At 32.2% G+C, this 18,311-nt stretch overlaps 2 protein-coding genes and 1 non-coding gene across 3 annotated transcripts; 2 read left to right on the top strand and 1 right to left on the bottom strand.

The window, feature by feature from the left end:
- Positions 1-3,759: 3,759 nt before the first annotated feature.
- Positions 3,760-8,960, top strand: LOC114878878 (trypsin-1-like). Its single transcript, XM_046288717.1, has 4 exons — positions 3,760-3,798; positions 3,866-4,006; positions 8,412-8,669; positions 8,823-8,960. Exons 1-4 carry the CDS (start codon positions 3,760-3,762, stop codon positions 8,958-8,960), a joined length of 576 nt encoding a protein of 191 aa, XP_046144673.1.
- A 1,723-nt stretch (positions 8,961-10,683) lies between these two features.
- LOC114878873 (trypsin-like) lies at positions 10,684-11,991 on the top strand. Its single transcript, XM_046288718.1, is given in 4 exon segments — positions 10,684-10,735; positions 10,862-11,165; positions 11,393-11,699; positions 11,770-11,991. Coding segments are annotated over 4 exon segments (816 nt in total). The 3' UTR covers positions 11,923-11,991.
- Positions 11,992-12,543: 552 nt separating this feature from the next.
- On the bottom strand, positions 12,544-12,664 carry LOC114878879. The gene has a single exon (XR_003789816.1). It is a non-coding gene; the product is annotated as a 5S ribosomal RNA (ribosomal RNA).
- Between the last annotated feature and the right edge of the window lie 5,647 nt (positions 12,665-18,311).

The following is an 18,311-nucleotide window of genomic DNA, read 5'->3' on the forward strand; positions in this document are numbered from 1 at the left end:
TTATGGATTATCTGATGAATATTTATAACTGATTACAATTTTGTATACAGATGAAATAAAATAGTGTGGTTATGTTTCTGAATGCTTTATTATGTAAGTCTAATTTTTCTTTGAACATATTGATACCAAAATTCTCACTTGTATGAACGTTAACAGATTTATTTAAAAAAATACTTATAACAACTAATCATTAATAATACAAAAATATTTATAATAATTATCATCTGCAATAACTGCATTTAATAATATTAATAAAAAAAATAAAATGTATATTAAAATATATACATCAACAAATATTCTAGTGAAAATACAAATAAATATTGCGGTCTATTGCGAAATATATTAAATTATTGTAGATATTATGTGTACAAATTAATTCGATACCTTCAACAGTACCCATTCTCAATCATTATTTCAAATTTGAATATTTTCCTGCGTTTTAATGAATTTTGAAAGTGGCGTGAAAATATGATAAGGATAACAATTATTTTAATAATTCGAATTACTGTGACTTTTTAAAAATAAATCTTCAGTTAAAATAAAGAAAAGGCACCTAATTAATTTATACACTTCATAGAAAACTATTTTCCAAAAAATTATAATATCTACATTATACATATTAACAAAAGATAACAAAATTTATTATAACTTATCACTCTGTAATTTTCTGTCAACAAAAATCTATACATCTATTTAGAATGTATACAAATATAAACTGTACTGATCACACGAAGTAACAAACAGACAAATTATTATTAGCACTTGAAAATTCCAAATAAATAAGGAAAGAATGTTGAGAAGGAAGTCGTATGGCGACGGTCACAGGTTAAAAAAAAACTGTCCGGTTGAAAAAAATCACGCGTGTTGAAAGACACGAATCCGTAATTATTCGTTTCCTTGGTTCGCGCGACGGCGATTGCGATGGCAACGCAAAGGAAAGGGTACTTTAGATCGAGGCTCACGGAGTTTCTGACATGTCGCGAACAAGTCACGTTCCGCGGCTGGCCGGTGCGCTTTACACATCCGGTTGCAGGGAACGTGGGCGCAGTAACCGACAGGACGGGTCGTGCACCAGTGTAGAACGAATTAAAGTGTGGTAGATACGTGGTTGATTTCTATTAACCGGCCGCCTCTAAACGCTGTCTCATTAGCGATCAGCCATCGATTGCGTCGCCCTAACGAGCCTCGAATCAACGAATTCCCGCCGATTCCCTCGATTATTGTGTCATCGTTCATTCTTTCACTCACGTGTCTTTCTGTTCTATTGTATAGTGCATTTTATATTCCATTGTACTTTCGAAAGAATATTTCAGAATTTATATCAGAATAAAACAAAGTTTTTAAACAATGGTGAATAATTTTTTACTTAAATAAAAAGTTATTCGAATGAAAAATTATTTATTACTTTTAATTAATCCTTTATTCTATTGTTTATATTACTTTATTCAATTCGGAAAATTTACAGAATAATTGTATGGTAAAAACAACTAAATTAATATTACTATTTAATTAAAGTTAAATGTATAATTTTTAAATAAAAGAGTTCCATATATTGGAAGAATAAATTTTAAAGGAACAGTGTGAAATTTAAAAAATGAAATACAAATATGAAATACAAAATTAAATTAAAATTAGGGCTCTCTCCAAGGTCCTCTGATCGAAGACTAAGTACAAAACATCTTTAAACTTACAATTTGCATTTTTTTTAATGTTAAATTTTTGAATTACTAGAACTACACGTATTGAATATTAAAGGTTCAAATACATGTACATTATTATTTTCTCTAAAATTATTTGGAGTTGTAAATGAATATTAACTATTCTCCAATTATGATTTCGACATTAATACACAATTAATGTTGTACACTCGAGAATTAATGTTGTATATTATACGTAGATATTATTAGAATGACTGTTCTATATTCTGAGTTAAGAAATGTATCTCGTGCGTGTAACCATTTTTTACCAAGACATTTACTTGGTAACACCGGTTTAAAATTCGTCCGAGTTTGTTGTTACATTCTTTATTTATAGGATTTGAAAAATGGTCGCCGGATATCGATGATGACTGTACACCAGCACACCAGCGTGTTAATAACGAGACACGCGACACGAGTTTCAAACATTGTTACGTTTTATTGTAAAGTTAATTAATCGACTGATTTCCAGAGTCAAACGCGTGACGGGTTTGAATATTTTTCTACAGATACCGGTAGAAATCTCCGTTCATCTTGCTCGCGTGTAATAAATTCAGTCAGCCTTTATTGATGTTCTTGAAACCCGTGCACGCGACTTCCGGCAGAAAAAGCGTGTCCGGAAAAAGTAGGACAAATAAAAAGATTCTTTTTAACCTGGAAATGTATATATACATATATTTAATTTAAATATGTATAACTTCATCATTTTTTTATGAATGATAACTGCATGTAATATGGATCGTCCAATTTTTATTGAATGAAGATAATATTAAAATATGATAGAATTGATAGATATTTGTGTATAAATGTTTAAATTTTGAAAAATTATAGTAAGAAATGTCAAAATTGAGATTCCTGAAAATAGTATCTAATATTGAACGCCTAAGGAAATTGTAAAGAATATTAAAAAAAAAAAAGAACTTTATTCTTGCTATCAGAACGGAATATTTATTATTTATTATTATTTAGAAATTTCATTGTTTGATTTTTTATACGTTAAGTAATAAAAAATAGGTTTGCAACATATTTTATATTGCGAAGGTCTTATCTTCACTAAAAAACTTAACTTTGACTCACCCTTTAGGAGCTACATACATATGTATCTACGGTAGATTTTTAACTGAAGCTCAAAAATAAATATGAGTTGAATTTATTGCAGCATAATAAATTTCCAATAAGTATTTGGAATGAAATTCAAAATTTTATTATTGATTTCCAATAATTATTTTGAATAAAAATAAAATAGAATTCGCTGTCCAGATTGATGTTTTTTTGAAAGCATTATTTAAATTCATGTGAGTACTATCTCTTTCTTTTTTATACAAATTATTTTATACATATCAAATAAAAGCTGTTTTGAATTTTACTATTTCATGTTATTAACTCTACTAATTTTGTAGTACTATATATATTTATTGTAATGATTCCCTCTGGGATTACATGGATTTCCGCTTCTTGACGCATATAAACATATAAATAATAATTATTAAATAAAATAATTTTGTGTTACTATTAGGTGTACAAATTAATTCAGTACCTTTAGCATTACTCCTTCCTTACCATTAGTTTAAATTTGAATATTTTCCCGCGCTTTAATGAATTTTGAAAGTGGCGCGAAAATATGATAACAATATCGATTATTTTAATAATTGGAGTTACTATTACTATTTAAAAATAAATCTCCAATTAAAATAAAGAAAAGGCATAATAATAATAACCTCACATTTTTATCTGTCGAAAAAAATAAACAATTCCAATTACAACTCTCGCATAAAAAATTGTATATCTATTTTTATAGAAAATTTAAATGAAATAAAACGAAATAATCGTACTTCTTTATTTTATTAAGACTCCTAAAGATGATTACACTATTTTTACATAAAATTATGAACTAATTATACATTTTGATTTTGTACAAATTTCTCTTTTTTTAATTATTATTTTTATAATTCTCTTCAGGTAAAGTTAAAAATACCCAAGAATAAAGTTTACTGTGTAACGAAGATTGTTTCACGATCAAGTCAACGTGCACTTTCATCATAACAACACAAAGGTGAAAGAAATGCTGCGAACAAAGTGTCATGTAGACGTGGAAAGTTTTGTGAGGAAACCAGACAGGAACTCATCTGATTGAAATTCTTCTGACTTATACCACGGTGATTTTTCAGTGGGTGTATCTCGATGAACGCGTTAACAAGGGGCAAGAGTCAAAAGCTTTCGTCAAACCCGAAGAAGCATGTAGCAGCAGTTTCTCGTTGCATCTTGATCAAACGTCAAATATTAATCGGACGTTTCAAACGCTAAAGAAGGTAAAAGATCTTCATAATTTTAAAATACAGAAGGTTGTAACAGATGTTGGATATTATATTTAATAGCGTTAATAATTTCATTTTGTATTATGATAAGTTTTCCTTTCGTTCTTCGTTCGTAAAAAAAAATTACCTCCTTTGTTTTCCGATGGTACGCAAAAATATTAGCATTATTAAGATTTTTTCTCAGGTGGACCATATAATCTTACGGAAGGATTTTAGAATTTTGGAATTTAAAAATTTTAGAGTTCTAGACGTTTAGAGTTTTCGAATTTAGGCATATAGAGTTTTCGAATTTAGGCATATAGAGATTTCGAGTTTTAGAGTTTTAGAGTTTTAGAGTTTTAGAGTTTTAGAGTTTTAGAGTTTTAGAGTTTTAGAGTTTTAGAGTTTTAGAGTTTTAGAGTTTTAGAGTTTTAGAGTTTTAGAGTTTTAGAGTTTTAGAGTTTTAAAGTTTTAGAGTTTTAGAGATTTAGAGTTTTAGAGCTATAAAGCTTGAGAGCTTTAGAATTTCAGAGTTTTTGAATATTAGTGTTTCAGAGCTTTAGAATCCTGTAAATCTAGAATGCTTGAATTCTGAAATTTCAAAATTTTAGAATTAAAAAGTTCTGAAACCTAAAAATCATAGAACCTTAGAATTTCAGAATCACTAAAGGGCCAGTTCACATCTTGGGGCGAAACAGGCCCATTCCCTCCCCTACCTACTGATGTCAATAGACAGAAATGCCAGTAAATGAATACAAAACTATTTAAAATCATATTGAATCTACCAGAAATGATCCTTTATAACCATCAACAAAACGTACAAAATCTTTTTAGTTTCATATTAAAACATTTTCTAGAATAAGAAATGAAATTCCTCTATCTTTTCGCCGTTCACCCGTCTCTCTGTTTGGACACCGGTCCGAGACAATACGAGAAGGGCTGTCTGCCCAGCTGTCAGCTATTCGAAATTGATATTCCAATTTCCACTTGCTTATATTTCAAAAACGAAGCCGTAGAACACAAAATGGTAAATGAATTTTCTTTTTATTTTCTTCATTTGAGAAGAATTTCTGAATTTCAGATTCTGGGATATTTTTTAGAAATCCTGTAACAAGGGAGACACGCAAAATACCCTACGTTTGTGATTTGTGCTGCAAAAAAACTACTTTGGTAGTGCAAGGATTATAAGATTGAAAACGTTGATTAGTTGAGAGGTCAGTTTCGAAGGGCTCGCAGCGAACGGTAGACCACGTTTAGTTTTCCTATCATTTCCCATGTGTCCTTCTCTCGCGTGCATCGCTTCGAGGTCGTCGACCTAACGGCAGAGGCCGATTGTGGACATTCGAAAAGGCAAGCAGGCAAGATTGGCGAGGGCGAGAGCCAACGGCAAAGACGGACGACCGAGGTTTTCTCTCCTCTCTGTTCTCTCCTCTTTTAACTTTTGCCACTCGTCTCGTTCCACCTTGACGGCTACGTACGTGTACCTTGGAGCATCATTCAAGGAGCCACCTAAAATTAGCGAGGGAGTATATGGCGTAAAGAAATTTGGCAACGACGATCGACTCGATGTTAGGATCGGATCTTGGAACCGTTTTGGCTGCTGTTCGTGTATTTCTGTTTATCTCGGTCTCCTAGCAAATATTGGCTCTTTCAGTATTATTCCATCGTACCAAATCTCGTTTTTCATTGCATAACCCCATTACTTTTGAAAATAATATTGCTTTCTGTCTCCATGGCATGATGATGATTAAAAAAGGCAATTTTCGGGAATCTTTTAAAAGAGCATTATTCAGCTCTTCAATTATTTAACATGATGAGTTTATTCTTATTAATTTTAGTAACATTCAAGATTTTTGTTAATTAAAAGTATTGATTTAATTGATAGTTATAGGTATTAATTTTGTAAGAGCGAAAAGAATTGTAATTTGTAAAAGAATAATTAATTGGACAATAATTTTCTGGATATCTCTGAAATATTTGAAAAAAGAAATCAATTCTTCTGAATATCCGATGATAGCAAAATTAAAAATGTGATTTATGCAAAGGTGTTTCAAATGTTAAGAAACAATGTAATTGTGATGTATGTCAAATAATTATTCAACGTATCATAAATACGAATTTTAGAGTATAATATTAAGATACTATTTCTGGAATAAAAGAATGAAACATAGTGTATCTAAAAATGATCTTCGAAATTTTTTAATAATGTGAACGTTGATTAGTTCACAGTGGATTAAGGAATAATGAATAAGCTATGTTCTAATCTACTCTTGTATTAATTTTTAAGTGATTAGTTTAGTGGTTGGAATGTAATTGAGGAATAAATATACTACTGTTTATTTTTATACATTCAGATAGTAAGAACTCTAGATTTTAAAAATTCCATAATTTACAAATTTTAGAATTCCAATATTAAAAATTGTTAATGTTTTAGAACTTTCAAATTATAGAATTCTAATATTCCAAAATTTTGAAACTTCTAAATTTTCAAATTATAGAATTCCAATACTCCAAAATTTAAGTTTCAGAATTCGAATCTTTCAAAATTCTAAAATCCCAGAATTTTTAAATTTCTAAGTGATCTGGCCCACCTAAATCCCATAGCAAGCATATAATATATACAAAATTATTATTCCTGAATTACTCGAAAAATTTCAATAGTCATAAAGCGGATGGAACTTTCCGGCAGATTTAATGTAAGACAAAATGTGTCCCCTGAAAGCTATTATTAATATTGTATTATTATTAAATCTCTAAAAGTTTATAAACATTTTTCTTTAAGAATAGGGTCATCAGCGGGTGAAAGGTTTCTGATAGATAATAATGCCATGCTGATATCAGTTGAGGCAGATATTTTTTAATTCTGATGTACCAATGTATAATGGTATGTATGTATACCTATTCCGGAAGTTTTATTTTGTGGGTAGGTGGTATAATCACCGTGCATCCTGTTCCTGTGATAAATTTGGAGCCATCAATGGTTTTATCATTTATGCATTAACCATGTTATGTGTAAATAATTATTGTATTTGTTGATTAACTTATTCATCAACAATAGAAAAATTGCAAAATCGATATAAAGTATAACTTAAAGTAAAGATCAAACAGGATATTCATTATTGTATTATTATTAAAAAATGTTGTTCTGCTAATTATTTCTTTTATATTTAACAGAATAACAAGGTAAATAAGCATATAAACATTAATAAACAGGAGTATCAATTTATTTTATATTTATCCAATATCAATAATAACAAACGAATATGTGTTATAAATATTCTTACTAATTTTACGTATTACGTAATCTCCTTTTTAACCTTGCAATAATGTTTTTTAATATCTATCTTAAATGATACACTTGTTTTCTAGATTCAAATTAATGACCAAAGATAAACATAAATATGTGTTTTAAATTAATATAATAATATTTTAATAGTGTTTTCATCATTTATAATATTTTTATTATTAAACAAGTAGAATATTTTTGTATAAATATAAATTATTTCCCTATAAGAAAATTGAAAAAATAAATATTTTTCTATATTTTCAAACAATTATTCCAATTAAAGTATGTATTAAAAATATCAAAAATATTTTTACTACAACATTATAAAAATAATTTATTGGGGTGTATTTTTTATCACAAAACAGCAACGCGATTAGAAGGTTAGAAAAAAGCATGTGTAACGATTCTTAAAATATATTGTTTGAAACAGGAATTCATGAAATTAGAGTGTTATCGAATTTGACCTAGTTCCTTGGTTTCGAATCTGATCGAAGAAACACATACGAAACCCTGGAAAACTACCTTTAGCGTAATTGCGTCACTATCGGAAAATATACTGCTCACTTGTTGCGCCGCACCGTTCGATATTGATTGCCTCTTGCATTCTTTGCGCCTGAATTTTTCGCATCTGTTACATAGCACAGAACGAGCAATCCATAGATTTCGAATATTTCCCTATTTACTCATTTCATATTTTCTCAAATTCAATAGTTTATACAGAAAAAAGTTTTGCTATTTCTATGAACTGTATTCTGTTAAGGATGGTTATTAACCCCTGGACAGTGAACCATTGATATTGCGTTTTCTAAATTTTTGTAATATTCCAAATATTATTTTCCATATATGAAATTGTTAGTGACCTTTCACATCATTACTCTTCAAAAAATTTACAAAATGCGTAACGGAAACCTCGAAATTGAGATTAAAAACTAGATCAGCCTCCTTGATCACTTATGTGTTCGATAATCCACAATCTCAGTTCGGCATTCTCTATTCCCTACGCAAACACAATGAGATAAGCTAAACAAAATTTCACGTCCCATTGACTTATTTCCTTTTTTCAATTAATTTGCCAAGGTGTTGCCCAACACGACATCACCCTTTTGAAATTGGAGAACCCCTGAAATTCAACAGCAACGTACAGTCCGTCAAGCTGCCCCCGTTCAAGGACAGAAACAAAGTGGACAGGCTATTCTCAGTGGATGGGGTTCAACATCCAAGAGCATCCGCCCTGTTCTACCAAACAAACTCCAGAAGGCTGTTGTACCAATCCTGAGCAACGAAGAATGCTTGAAGGAACTGACATCCCAGCTAACCGTTGACCAACAACTTGAACTCTTCCGCACTCAAGTCTGCAGTGGAACTGCTGGCAGGGAAATGTCTGCCTACTCCGTAAGTAGATTCAAGGTTCTTTTTGGAAAGCAGAAAATTGATAGAAAAAGGAATTTTTTCAAGATATGAAGAGAAAAGGAATTTAGCATACACATTTATTAATATTAATTTCATTTTTCTTTCAATATGCGTTTATTTCTGTTTTGTCTGCAGGGTGTCTCTTGTGGCTCACTCGCCCAAGGCAGTGGAGCTCAAGCTGTCCAAGTTGGTATTGTCTCATGGGGAATGATGCCATCTGGATCTAGCCACATGCCCTCTGTATATACCAGTGTCGCCCCCTACGTTGACTGAATCCACCAGAACATGCAATGAATGCCATGCAAACACTCTTCGGCTATTACAATTACAATTGCTTGCCTGAATAAATTTGCTATCACTTCGACAGTACATTTATGACAAGTCAATAGAAAAATAGAATACAAGCAGGGTTGGGAAAGTTACTTTATAAAAGTATCTAGTTACAGTTACAAGTTACCAATTCTAAAAAGTAACTGGTTACAGTTATAGTTATTGAAGAAAAGTAACGAGTTACTTGACAGTTACTTTTTTGGAATAAAAATAAAAAATAAAAATATGTCAAAGATTCCCGGACCACTGAAAAATTTGTTTTCTTGCTACAACTATAATTCTATAAAGTTACGCATAATACTCAATAATACCCAATATTTTACTCAAAATTTTAATAAAAGTTTTTATTGCATTTTAACAGTATTTGGTATTCAATTATGTCATCAAGGAGGTGTCCTTTTTGTGGCGTTATGACGGAACCACCGACGCTAAACATCCGTTCAACAGATGCACTACTCGGAAGTGCCGTGTTATATTTTATAAAATGTTTCTTGATTGCAATGTAATCGTTTAACGTATTGATATTGCAGTTACTCGATTTTAAGAACCGATACAATTCTTCTTATACGGACTCAATTTCTTTGGTTTGCTTGTTAAAAACAAAAAAGTCATCGTGGTCGTCAAGATTTTGTTCAAGAATTGGGGAATTCTCAGCAGAACGGATTCCTAATAAATCTTCTAAATAGGGACATTTTTCGTTTTATTATGAAGATCGAAATATATATAAAGTAATTTTTAAACTAACTATTAAAATAGTTACTAGTTATCAAAAATATGTAACAAAAGTTAAGTTACAGTTGCAGACGGAAAAAAAGAACGAAGTTAAGTTAGAGTTACCGAAAATAAGTAACTGTAACTGTAACTTTGTTAAAAATAACGAGTTATTTCCCAACCCTGAATACAAGCAAATAAAGAAGCAATAATAATTCCAACACGTTCCTTATTTCACTATTAGTCATCTTCTCACGTCGCGTGCAAAAATTATTGCAAGTACAATTCCATAACTCCGGATATCGATAATTTCTCGTAGAAACCAGATATAATTTGACAAACACGATAGATTACGGGTGCTCGTGTCCCAAAAATTCCAAGAAAAGAGTGAATAATTAAAGACAATGTATAACAGCATTGTTGGTTATTGTAGACCTTCCAAAATAAAAAAATTAAATTGAAATAGTATTTCAAGATCATTGGTACACATGCTATGTCAATATAGATAACCTTAATTAATCATTGCACTGCAATTGTAGTAGAAAATTGTTATTGTTATTTTAGGGATAGAACACATTTAGAATGTCACATGTTCGTAATTTTGATATATAATCTTTTATCCCAATTTGAATATTAATAATTACATAGCATGCATTATGAAATGTCCAAAACGTAATTCTCCCATCGATTACTTTTTAATTAAGATTTTTGATAGTCGAAGTATTAAGGAAATTGTAATTTTCGCAATTTAAAAGTCGACAGATAAAACAGGCACATCGATAATGAAAATGAATCAAATCACTGGACATGCTGAAATCATTTTAATCTAACAAGTATCGCTGATTTTTACAGCGATTAAAAGCTACCGTTGTCGATACGTCATCGTTATCGGTATCAGGAAGACCGACTCCTATTTAAGATCCAACAGCCCTCGAAAATGTATTACACGATCGAAATGTCTTCGAAGTTGATCATCCTTGTTGCCATTCTTGCAGTGGCTGCAGCCAGTAAGTGTATTTTCACTAATATTACCATCTAAAATAACATACAATATTACAATATTAAATTAGGATTTCATTGTTACATTGCTCAAACGACACTTTAAATTTAACACTGTTCTTCTTTCTCAACAGCAGAGCCCTACCTTGGGATCCCCACGCCATTTTTGGTCAATCGTATCGATGGAGGATCGGAAGCTCAACGAGGTTCCGCTCCATGGCAAGTCACTCTTCAATAGGGTATCACATCCCTCCGACACTTCTGCGGTGGATCTATCATAAATAGCCAATGGATCGTTACAGCTGGACACTGTGTCCTTGATGTTCCGTCATATGGTAACTTCGTAGTTAAAGGTGGAAAACATAGCTTGAACACAGTAGAAGATTCTGAACAAGTAATCAGAGTTGAGAAGTCCTTCGTTCATCCACAATACGTTGGGTAAGAGGGTAGACTAGACTACAAACGCTATAATTTCATTTTCTGAATGCATTGCATTAAAATTTCAAGCCTATTCTCTAATTTTAATTTTTTAATCTAAGCGGCCAGCCTCTCCTCGCTTTCGTCTAACGATGATCAAAGAGCGACGCTCGTTAACTCTTTCAGGCATGGATTACGTCTTACAGCCACCACGACAACGGTCTAATTTTGCTAATCGAAAATTTTAGATACATAGCTCCCTATGACATCGCTTTGTTGAAATTGTCCAAACCCCTGATGATGAGCAGCGTAGTCAAGGCAGTGAGCCTACCAAGAGCAGGTAGCTCACCAAGCGGAACAGCTACATTGACAGGTTGGGGATCAACATCGAGGAGTGACAATACAATCATGCCTGACAGACTTCAAACTGCCAAGTTACCTCTGATCGACCTTGCCACCTGCAAAAGTGCCATGGAATATCTTGGCAGCCCATCTCCATTGCACGAGACCAATGTTTTCACTGGTCCTCTAACTGGTGGCCACTCGGCATGCAGCGTAAGAAATCGTACAATTCTGTCCGATCTATCTGGTACCGTTTTATTAATTATCACAATCGTGGTTTCAGGGTGACTCTGGTGGTCCATTGGTCCTCAACAACGAGCTCATAGGTATCGTGGCCTGGGGAATCTTTCCATGCGGTACAGTCGGTGCACCATCTATCTACACCAAGGTCTCCTCCTTCATTGATTGGATTCAAAACACTATATCTGAGAATTAAGAAACTTTCATTTATTCTACTGAATAATATGTACAAGTATGTACAGTGACATATAACAATATTGATATACCTAAAATAAAACCAAAAATAAAATAATTTTTAACAAAATGTACAACCGACTTCAAAATGTGTTAAAAGGTGTAAAATGATCTATATTTTGTTTATGCAACTGCGTAACAAATATTATTAATGAAACCTCTTGCTAGATTTACAAAATGCGCAAAAAGGTATAAAATAATTTCTATTTCATTTGTATCAATAGTCCAGAGCTATTAATAAAACCTATTTGATCGTTAAATAGTATATTATATACAATTCAACCTTTTCGGAGTTAAACTCTCTTTAACTTAGCATTATTAGTACTTTTTGTAGCTTCTACAGCTGAAGCGAAGTGGAGCAAGTATGAAGATGCTTCCGTTGAGGTCAAATTTTCTAATGTTAACATTAGTGTTAATAAGGATGGTAACTCCGTCTCGGAGTAATCAGCAAACATACATAAAAAGAAAAAAATACTGATCGAATTGAGTAACTTGCTCCTTTTTCGAAGTCGGTTAAAAGTTAAAGAGAAAAGAGTTTTATCGAATACGGCTGTTAAATTTATTTGATTCAAGAAAAAAAAAGAACTAACAGCACGCGGAGTTCCCAAGCGGTCACCCATCCAAGTACTATCCACGCCGAACTTAGCTTGACTTCGGTGATCGGACGAGAACCGGTAGTGGTCCCAAGTCGTATGGCCGTTAGTTGAAAAATGGATGTTTACTGGAGGAGAAAACTGTTAAAGACCGAAGAAATATAACATGTATTGTAATTAAAATAATAATTAGTTGTTCATATTCATGGTATTCCTTATTCCATTGCATAATCTACTATGATTGCGTTGAAATATGGTTAATAGAGCTGTATTTCCAAAAACCTATCAAATATGATTCGACTGAAATTTTTGCAGACAGCCTTATTTTACATAAAAAAAATGTTTGCGAGAAGAATTTTTGGCGACATTCGACGTGTTAACTGACATAATCTTTAATATGTCTCTCAATAAATAGTTCAAATTTAGTTCTGATTGAAAAAAATTGAATTGTGCAACTTAATATTGTAGGGTCGATAATTTAACGTGTTTTTATCAATTAAAATTTGACATCAACACCGGATCAAGGGAGGGCTAAAGGGGTTTATAGTCCCGGGCCTCACTTTCCAAAGTTTGAAATTCACTACAAGTTTGATATAAAGAATTAAAGTATTACCGAAATAAATATTTTATTATTTATACAATAAGAAACCTCAGATATCTCCTAGATATACGACGTCATTTTCGTCACAAAATAACATAACGTTAATTAAGATGGGTAATTACCAATTTTCATAATATAATTGGGCAGAAGAATTATGCATAAAAACTACAATTAAGTATGTGTATTGATACCTTATATAATACTTTGAATACGGAATTGTTCATAATTAATTTAATTTTAACGAAGATAGATTACAGACCTATGTACACTGAGTTGCATTGAACTTGTCGCAGTGAAGTTGGCTACAAATTCATTGACACATTCACGCCGCGTCGCGTCGGTGAGCCGATGGGCGAGATCGACTCACCGACGCGGCGTGAATGTATTAGTGAATGTTTAGCCAACTTCGCTGCGACAAGTTCAATGCAACTCAGTGTACACATTAGGTTAATACATTTACTACTGCAGTCAAAATGGCTATATGTAATAAAATACGTTATAATTATAATTACTTAGGACACTTTTGAAATTAAACTTTCCACCTGAAGAGTCCAAGAGAAAAACGATCATAAAAATTAATGTAAAAAACTTTTTCTAAACACGATCCAAAATTTATTCTTCTTTTTTATAATACATTAATGGCTGCGTTTATAGATATGAAGATCAAATTTATTTTTATAATTTGGATTTCGATTTGTAACGATTGTATCAGAAATTGGCAGCACTTCTGATGTACACATAGTTAATCCGCAATGGGCATGTTGATTCCCGTTGAATAAGAACCAACACTTGGCTCTTCGTCGGAGTAAAGAATTTTCTTCTCGGTCCAAACAAACTAACCTGAGTGAGTTAGAGACTACACCCACCAGGCGCTTAACGCCCGAATGAATTAATAACAGCGTTGGTTTCGTTCTATAGACTACATTCAACGTTATTCCACTGAAAAAGAAATTATGAAAATCCAACATACAACGTTTTTCCCCCCACTCATTCAATTGGTTCGGATAACTGACGCTCTACTGTAGCAATACTTATATCGATTAAAAACAATTGATTATCGCGTTGCGTTGATGAAACTATGTAAGTTGGAAGGACGTAACCCCAGTGTACAACGTTTCCGTATTCAACAGTGAAACGATACAATCGTGAAATTTAATGTTCCGCGTCGAATCGCGTTCAAAGTATCGTCGTTCCGTTTCGAGCAAAACGAAAATCCCATCGACAAACAGTAAACGAGGAAGCGATTCTCGCGGAATAGCGTGACCGTTGTTTCCGAACGAATCAGAAAATATCGGCGCGTGTGTGCGTGTCGCTGCTCGCCTTCCCCCACTCCTTACTCTTTCCAAGGTTCCACTCATCTCGTATTCTCTACAGAGTCGGTTCGAATTCTCTGCGGTTTCGCCTCCGCTGCTTTGGCTCTTTATCACCACTGTGCCAGAGGCCGTTAACCTCTTCCAACTCCGTTTCTTCTTCTTTAGCCGCTGTTTCTGCTTCTCCTCCTCGTTCCACAAGCTGGCTCCTCTTTCTTTCCCGGGAGATCGCTACTATGCCACTTATCTGACGCTACTCCCCTCGTGCGCAACATCTCGCGATTCCTACTCGCTCTACTCCGGGTCGTGCCACACCGCGTTGCGTGGTGTTACTTGGTCGCTTGGTTACTTGGTTACTCGGTTACCGAGGTGCCATGCCCGGGGAAAAAGGAGCCCGGATTTCTGTGAAACTAAGCGGCCAGCCTCTCCTCGCTTTCGTCCAACGACGATCAAAGAGCGACGCTCGTTAACTCTTTCAGGCATGGATTACGTCTTATAGCCACTACGACAACGGTCGGATATTTTGTAGACGATTTTCAACGGACGGACTCTTTCTGTTGAGAGGCTCTACTTTGTAAGATAATTAACGGCCGCCAGGTGTTATCAATTTTGTGCGCGCGTGATACTGTTTGAAAGCGGGTCATTGAAACTGTGCAGGTATATTTGGTACAATGAGTAATTCATTGTTCTTTCTTTTTTCTTTTTAAATAAGCTAAAAATGGCTTTTCATTTGTTAATGATAAATTGCAGTTCGTATTGGATAATTAATTAACATTATGGTAAACAAAAATAGTAGCCTCATTGTGCTCTGTATAAATACAGAAAAATCTATATCACAGGGAAAAACTGCTCCTGACGCATGTAGACCAGTATGTTCTTTTTTTGCTGAAAAATATTAGTCGAAATGAAAATATTTTTATTAAAAATGTTTAGCTCACGATCAGTCAAATTGCTCAGTAATAATATCAGACATAACACTGGATTTTTTAATCCTAATTTAAAACTTTCTAATAGGGTCTATTGTATTTTATTAGTTATGCAAAATACAAACAAACTGTAAACAATACATATATAAATAATGATCTAAAGAGGATCAGAATAATGGTGAAAATATTGAACAAATAAAGAAATAAATAAACAAAGAAACAAAGAGATTTAATCTTTAAAAAGAAATAACAAAACAATAACCTACGAAAATATTTTAATAAATTAAAACGAACTTTGCGTTGTTTCTGACACGCGATTTATGTGAATTTAAAGTTAGATTTAATAGCGGTCGATAACTTTTCAGTATTAGTAATCAATTTATTCATTCGAAAGAAAAAGTCATCGATGTATGATGTGTTGCGTCAGTTCGATTTATTATCTTAAATTGGAGAGTTAACAGGATTTTCCGACGTGATTACGTAAATAAATTGCGTATCGCAGTAATTGCGAGTCACGACGATATGTAAGGAGCCCGTTTCGACGGAAATTGCAAGCTCGCTAGTTAATTATTTCGCTGAAATTATAATTTTATGCGTTTGGTGGCGAAAGTACGTTACAATTCAATGCAAAACGGATTGAATATGATTGGTTCATTTGATACTTTACTTTGTATATTGCAAATTGAAAGAGGATGATTGTATATGAAAAAATATTAAAACTATATTATTTAATTCTACTATCATCCTTGGGTCTATGTGACCCAGAATGAAGATTATTATATTTATATTTATTTAAAAAATAAATATAAATATAATAAAGTTTATAAAATTTTATATTTATTTCTTTAATATGTTAGGTTTCTTGGGGACAAATTGATTCAAAATTAAAAAAAATGTAGCATGCATTCATAATACACAGTGAGGGATCCAGAGGGGACCATTAGGGTTGTCTCCTTTCCTCCAAAAATAATATATAATAATATATAAACATATTGTCACATTCTGAAAAAATGTGAAAAAAATTTTAAAACTTTCTAAATATATACCTAAAAGGATATTAAATTTTATAAAATAGTGTTAAATTATGTACTCCCCCCGGCTCCAGGATCAAGCACTGATGACATGTTTCAAAAGTTATCAAATTAAAATGTAAATAACTAGGTATTTATACTAAAGGAGTTTCAATGTCGAGCAACTGGGGACCCTTGTTTAGAGTAGTTTTTTACAACCATCACTGTAACTTTGTACATAATTTCTGATAAAACTAATTTTTACGTAACTAACGAAAGAATTTTTCGAAATTGGGAAATTAATTTTAATTTTAAAAATGTTATACAGAAGAAACATTTTGGGAATCAAACTTTTAGAGGGCCGTGTTTATCCATTTCAACAGTAATTGAGGACTATGAACAAAAAACATATTCTTTATTTCAAGTTATGTGCGTTTTTCGGTTTAAATCTAATTACAAATAAAGGCAGGCAGTAGCAGATATTCGCAGATGAACGTATCAGACGTATTAAAAGTAATTCAGACGAAGGAAAACGTTTATTTGTGGTATATTTCCTTAATAGACGTCTGCTAGATAAGAAAATGTTTTAAGAAAATATGTGTTTAATGCTGATAAATTACTGAAATATAAAAATACTTTTAACTTGGAAATGAGGTTAAATATGACGTAGTATTTTTATAAGAATTTTTATCATTGTTTTGAATAAATCTCAAATGTTATGAAACACTCGATAGGTATACATATAAATTATGGAACACAATTTACCACATCTTTTCTAACAGCGAAGTGATAATGAATCATTCAGTAGTAAAAGAATATTTCAAGCATTTCAATTATGCAATCACATCGTTAAGACATTATTACGGATTATTAAAATGTTCAATTTTTAATCAGAGACAATTTCATTTTTTTAAATCGAAGTATACTTCAATACCTAAATAAAGATGTATGCTTCAAATTAAAGATAAGATTATTTTATTTATTAAAATACCCTATCACTTTCTACTTAAAATATTATTTTATTTGAATTTTCTACCATTCAATAAACATAAAATAAATTTAAATTGCTTATTTAAAATGCTTAATTTTATTTGAGGGCTGCTCAGACCTTGTCGAATTTTATATCTACATTAATTTTCAAATTTATAAAACATATACAAGAATATTATTACTAAAATTAAACAAAAGAGTTTCATATATTGGAAGAATAATTTTAAATGAAAAGTGTAAAATCTAAAAAATGAAAATAATGTGAAATACGAAATTAAATTAAAATAGTGGTTTTCTCCATGGTCCGCCATCCGAGGGATAATAGGCTACAGATCAAACTTTCACGATTGATTAGTTTCTTTTCTTCACAAGCAAATTTAATAACTTTCGATCGAAAGCTCGTTACAGTAAAAGTTGATCCTTTTGAGAGACACTGATACAAATAAAGCGAAACAAATGCTTCGACTACAGCTCATCGGAAGAAACATGTTCCAACGAACAGGGTTACCATACGTCCAAGTTCCGAGCACTTGTCTGGATGTCTCGACCGGTTCATAAATTCGTCCTCATACGTAATTCTTTCCCTTGCGTCCCACCTTTCCTCTGGAACGATTGAAACTTTGCAACATCATTGCGTTTAATATCAAACCGCGGCCACGTAAATCTTGTGAATCGAACCTAGCTCTTTGCGAACGTGATACGCGTATATTCTTCAACGTATCATTCATTCTTCAGCTTCTCCACCATGTTGTTTCTTGCTCGTCCCGTTGAAAGCTCGTAATAAGCTCGTAACGGGTTTACATTTTTATATTATCCGCATGATTGATGTACATTATCAACTAAAAGTATGGGAATATCTTATTCAACCTTATATTTTATGACGTGAGACGGTAAAAAATGATTCTTCATAATGAATATAAT

This window comes from Osmia bicornis, chromosome 14 (genome assembly GCF_907164935.1).
Source record: "Osmia bicornis bicornis chromosome 14, iOsmBic2.1, whole genome shotgun sequence".
Lineage (NCBI taxonomy): Eukaryota > Metazoa > Arthropoda > Insecta > Hymenoptera > Megachilidae > Osmia > Osmia bicornis.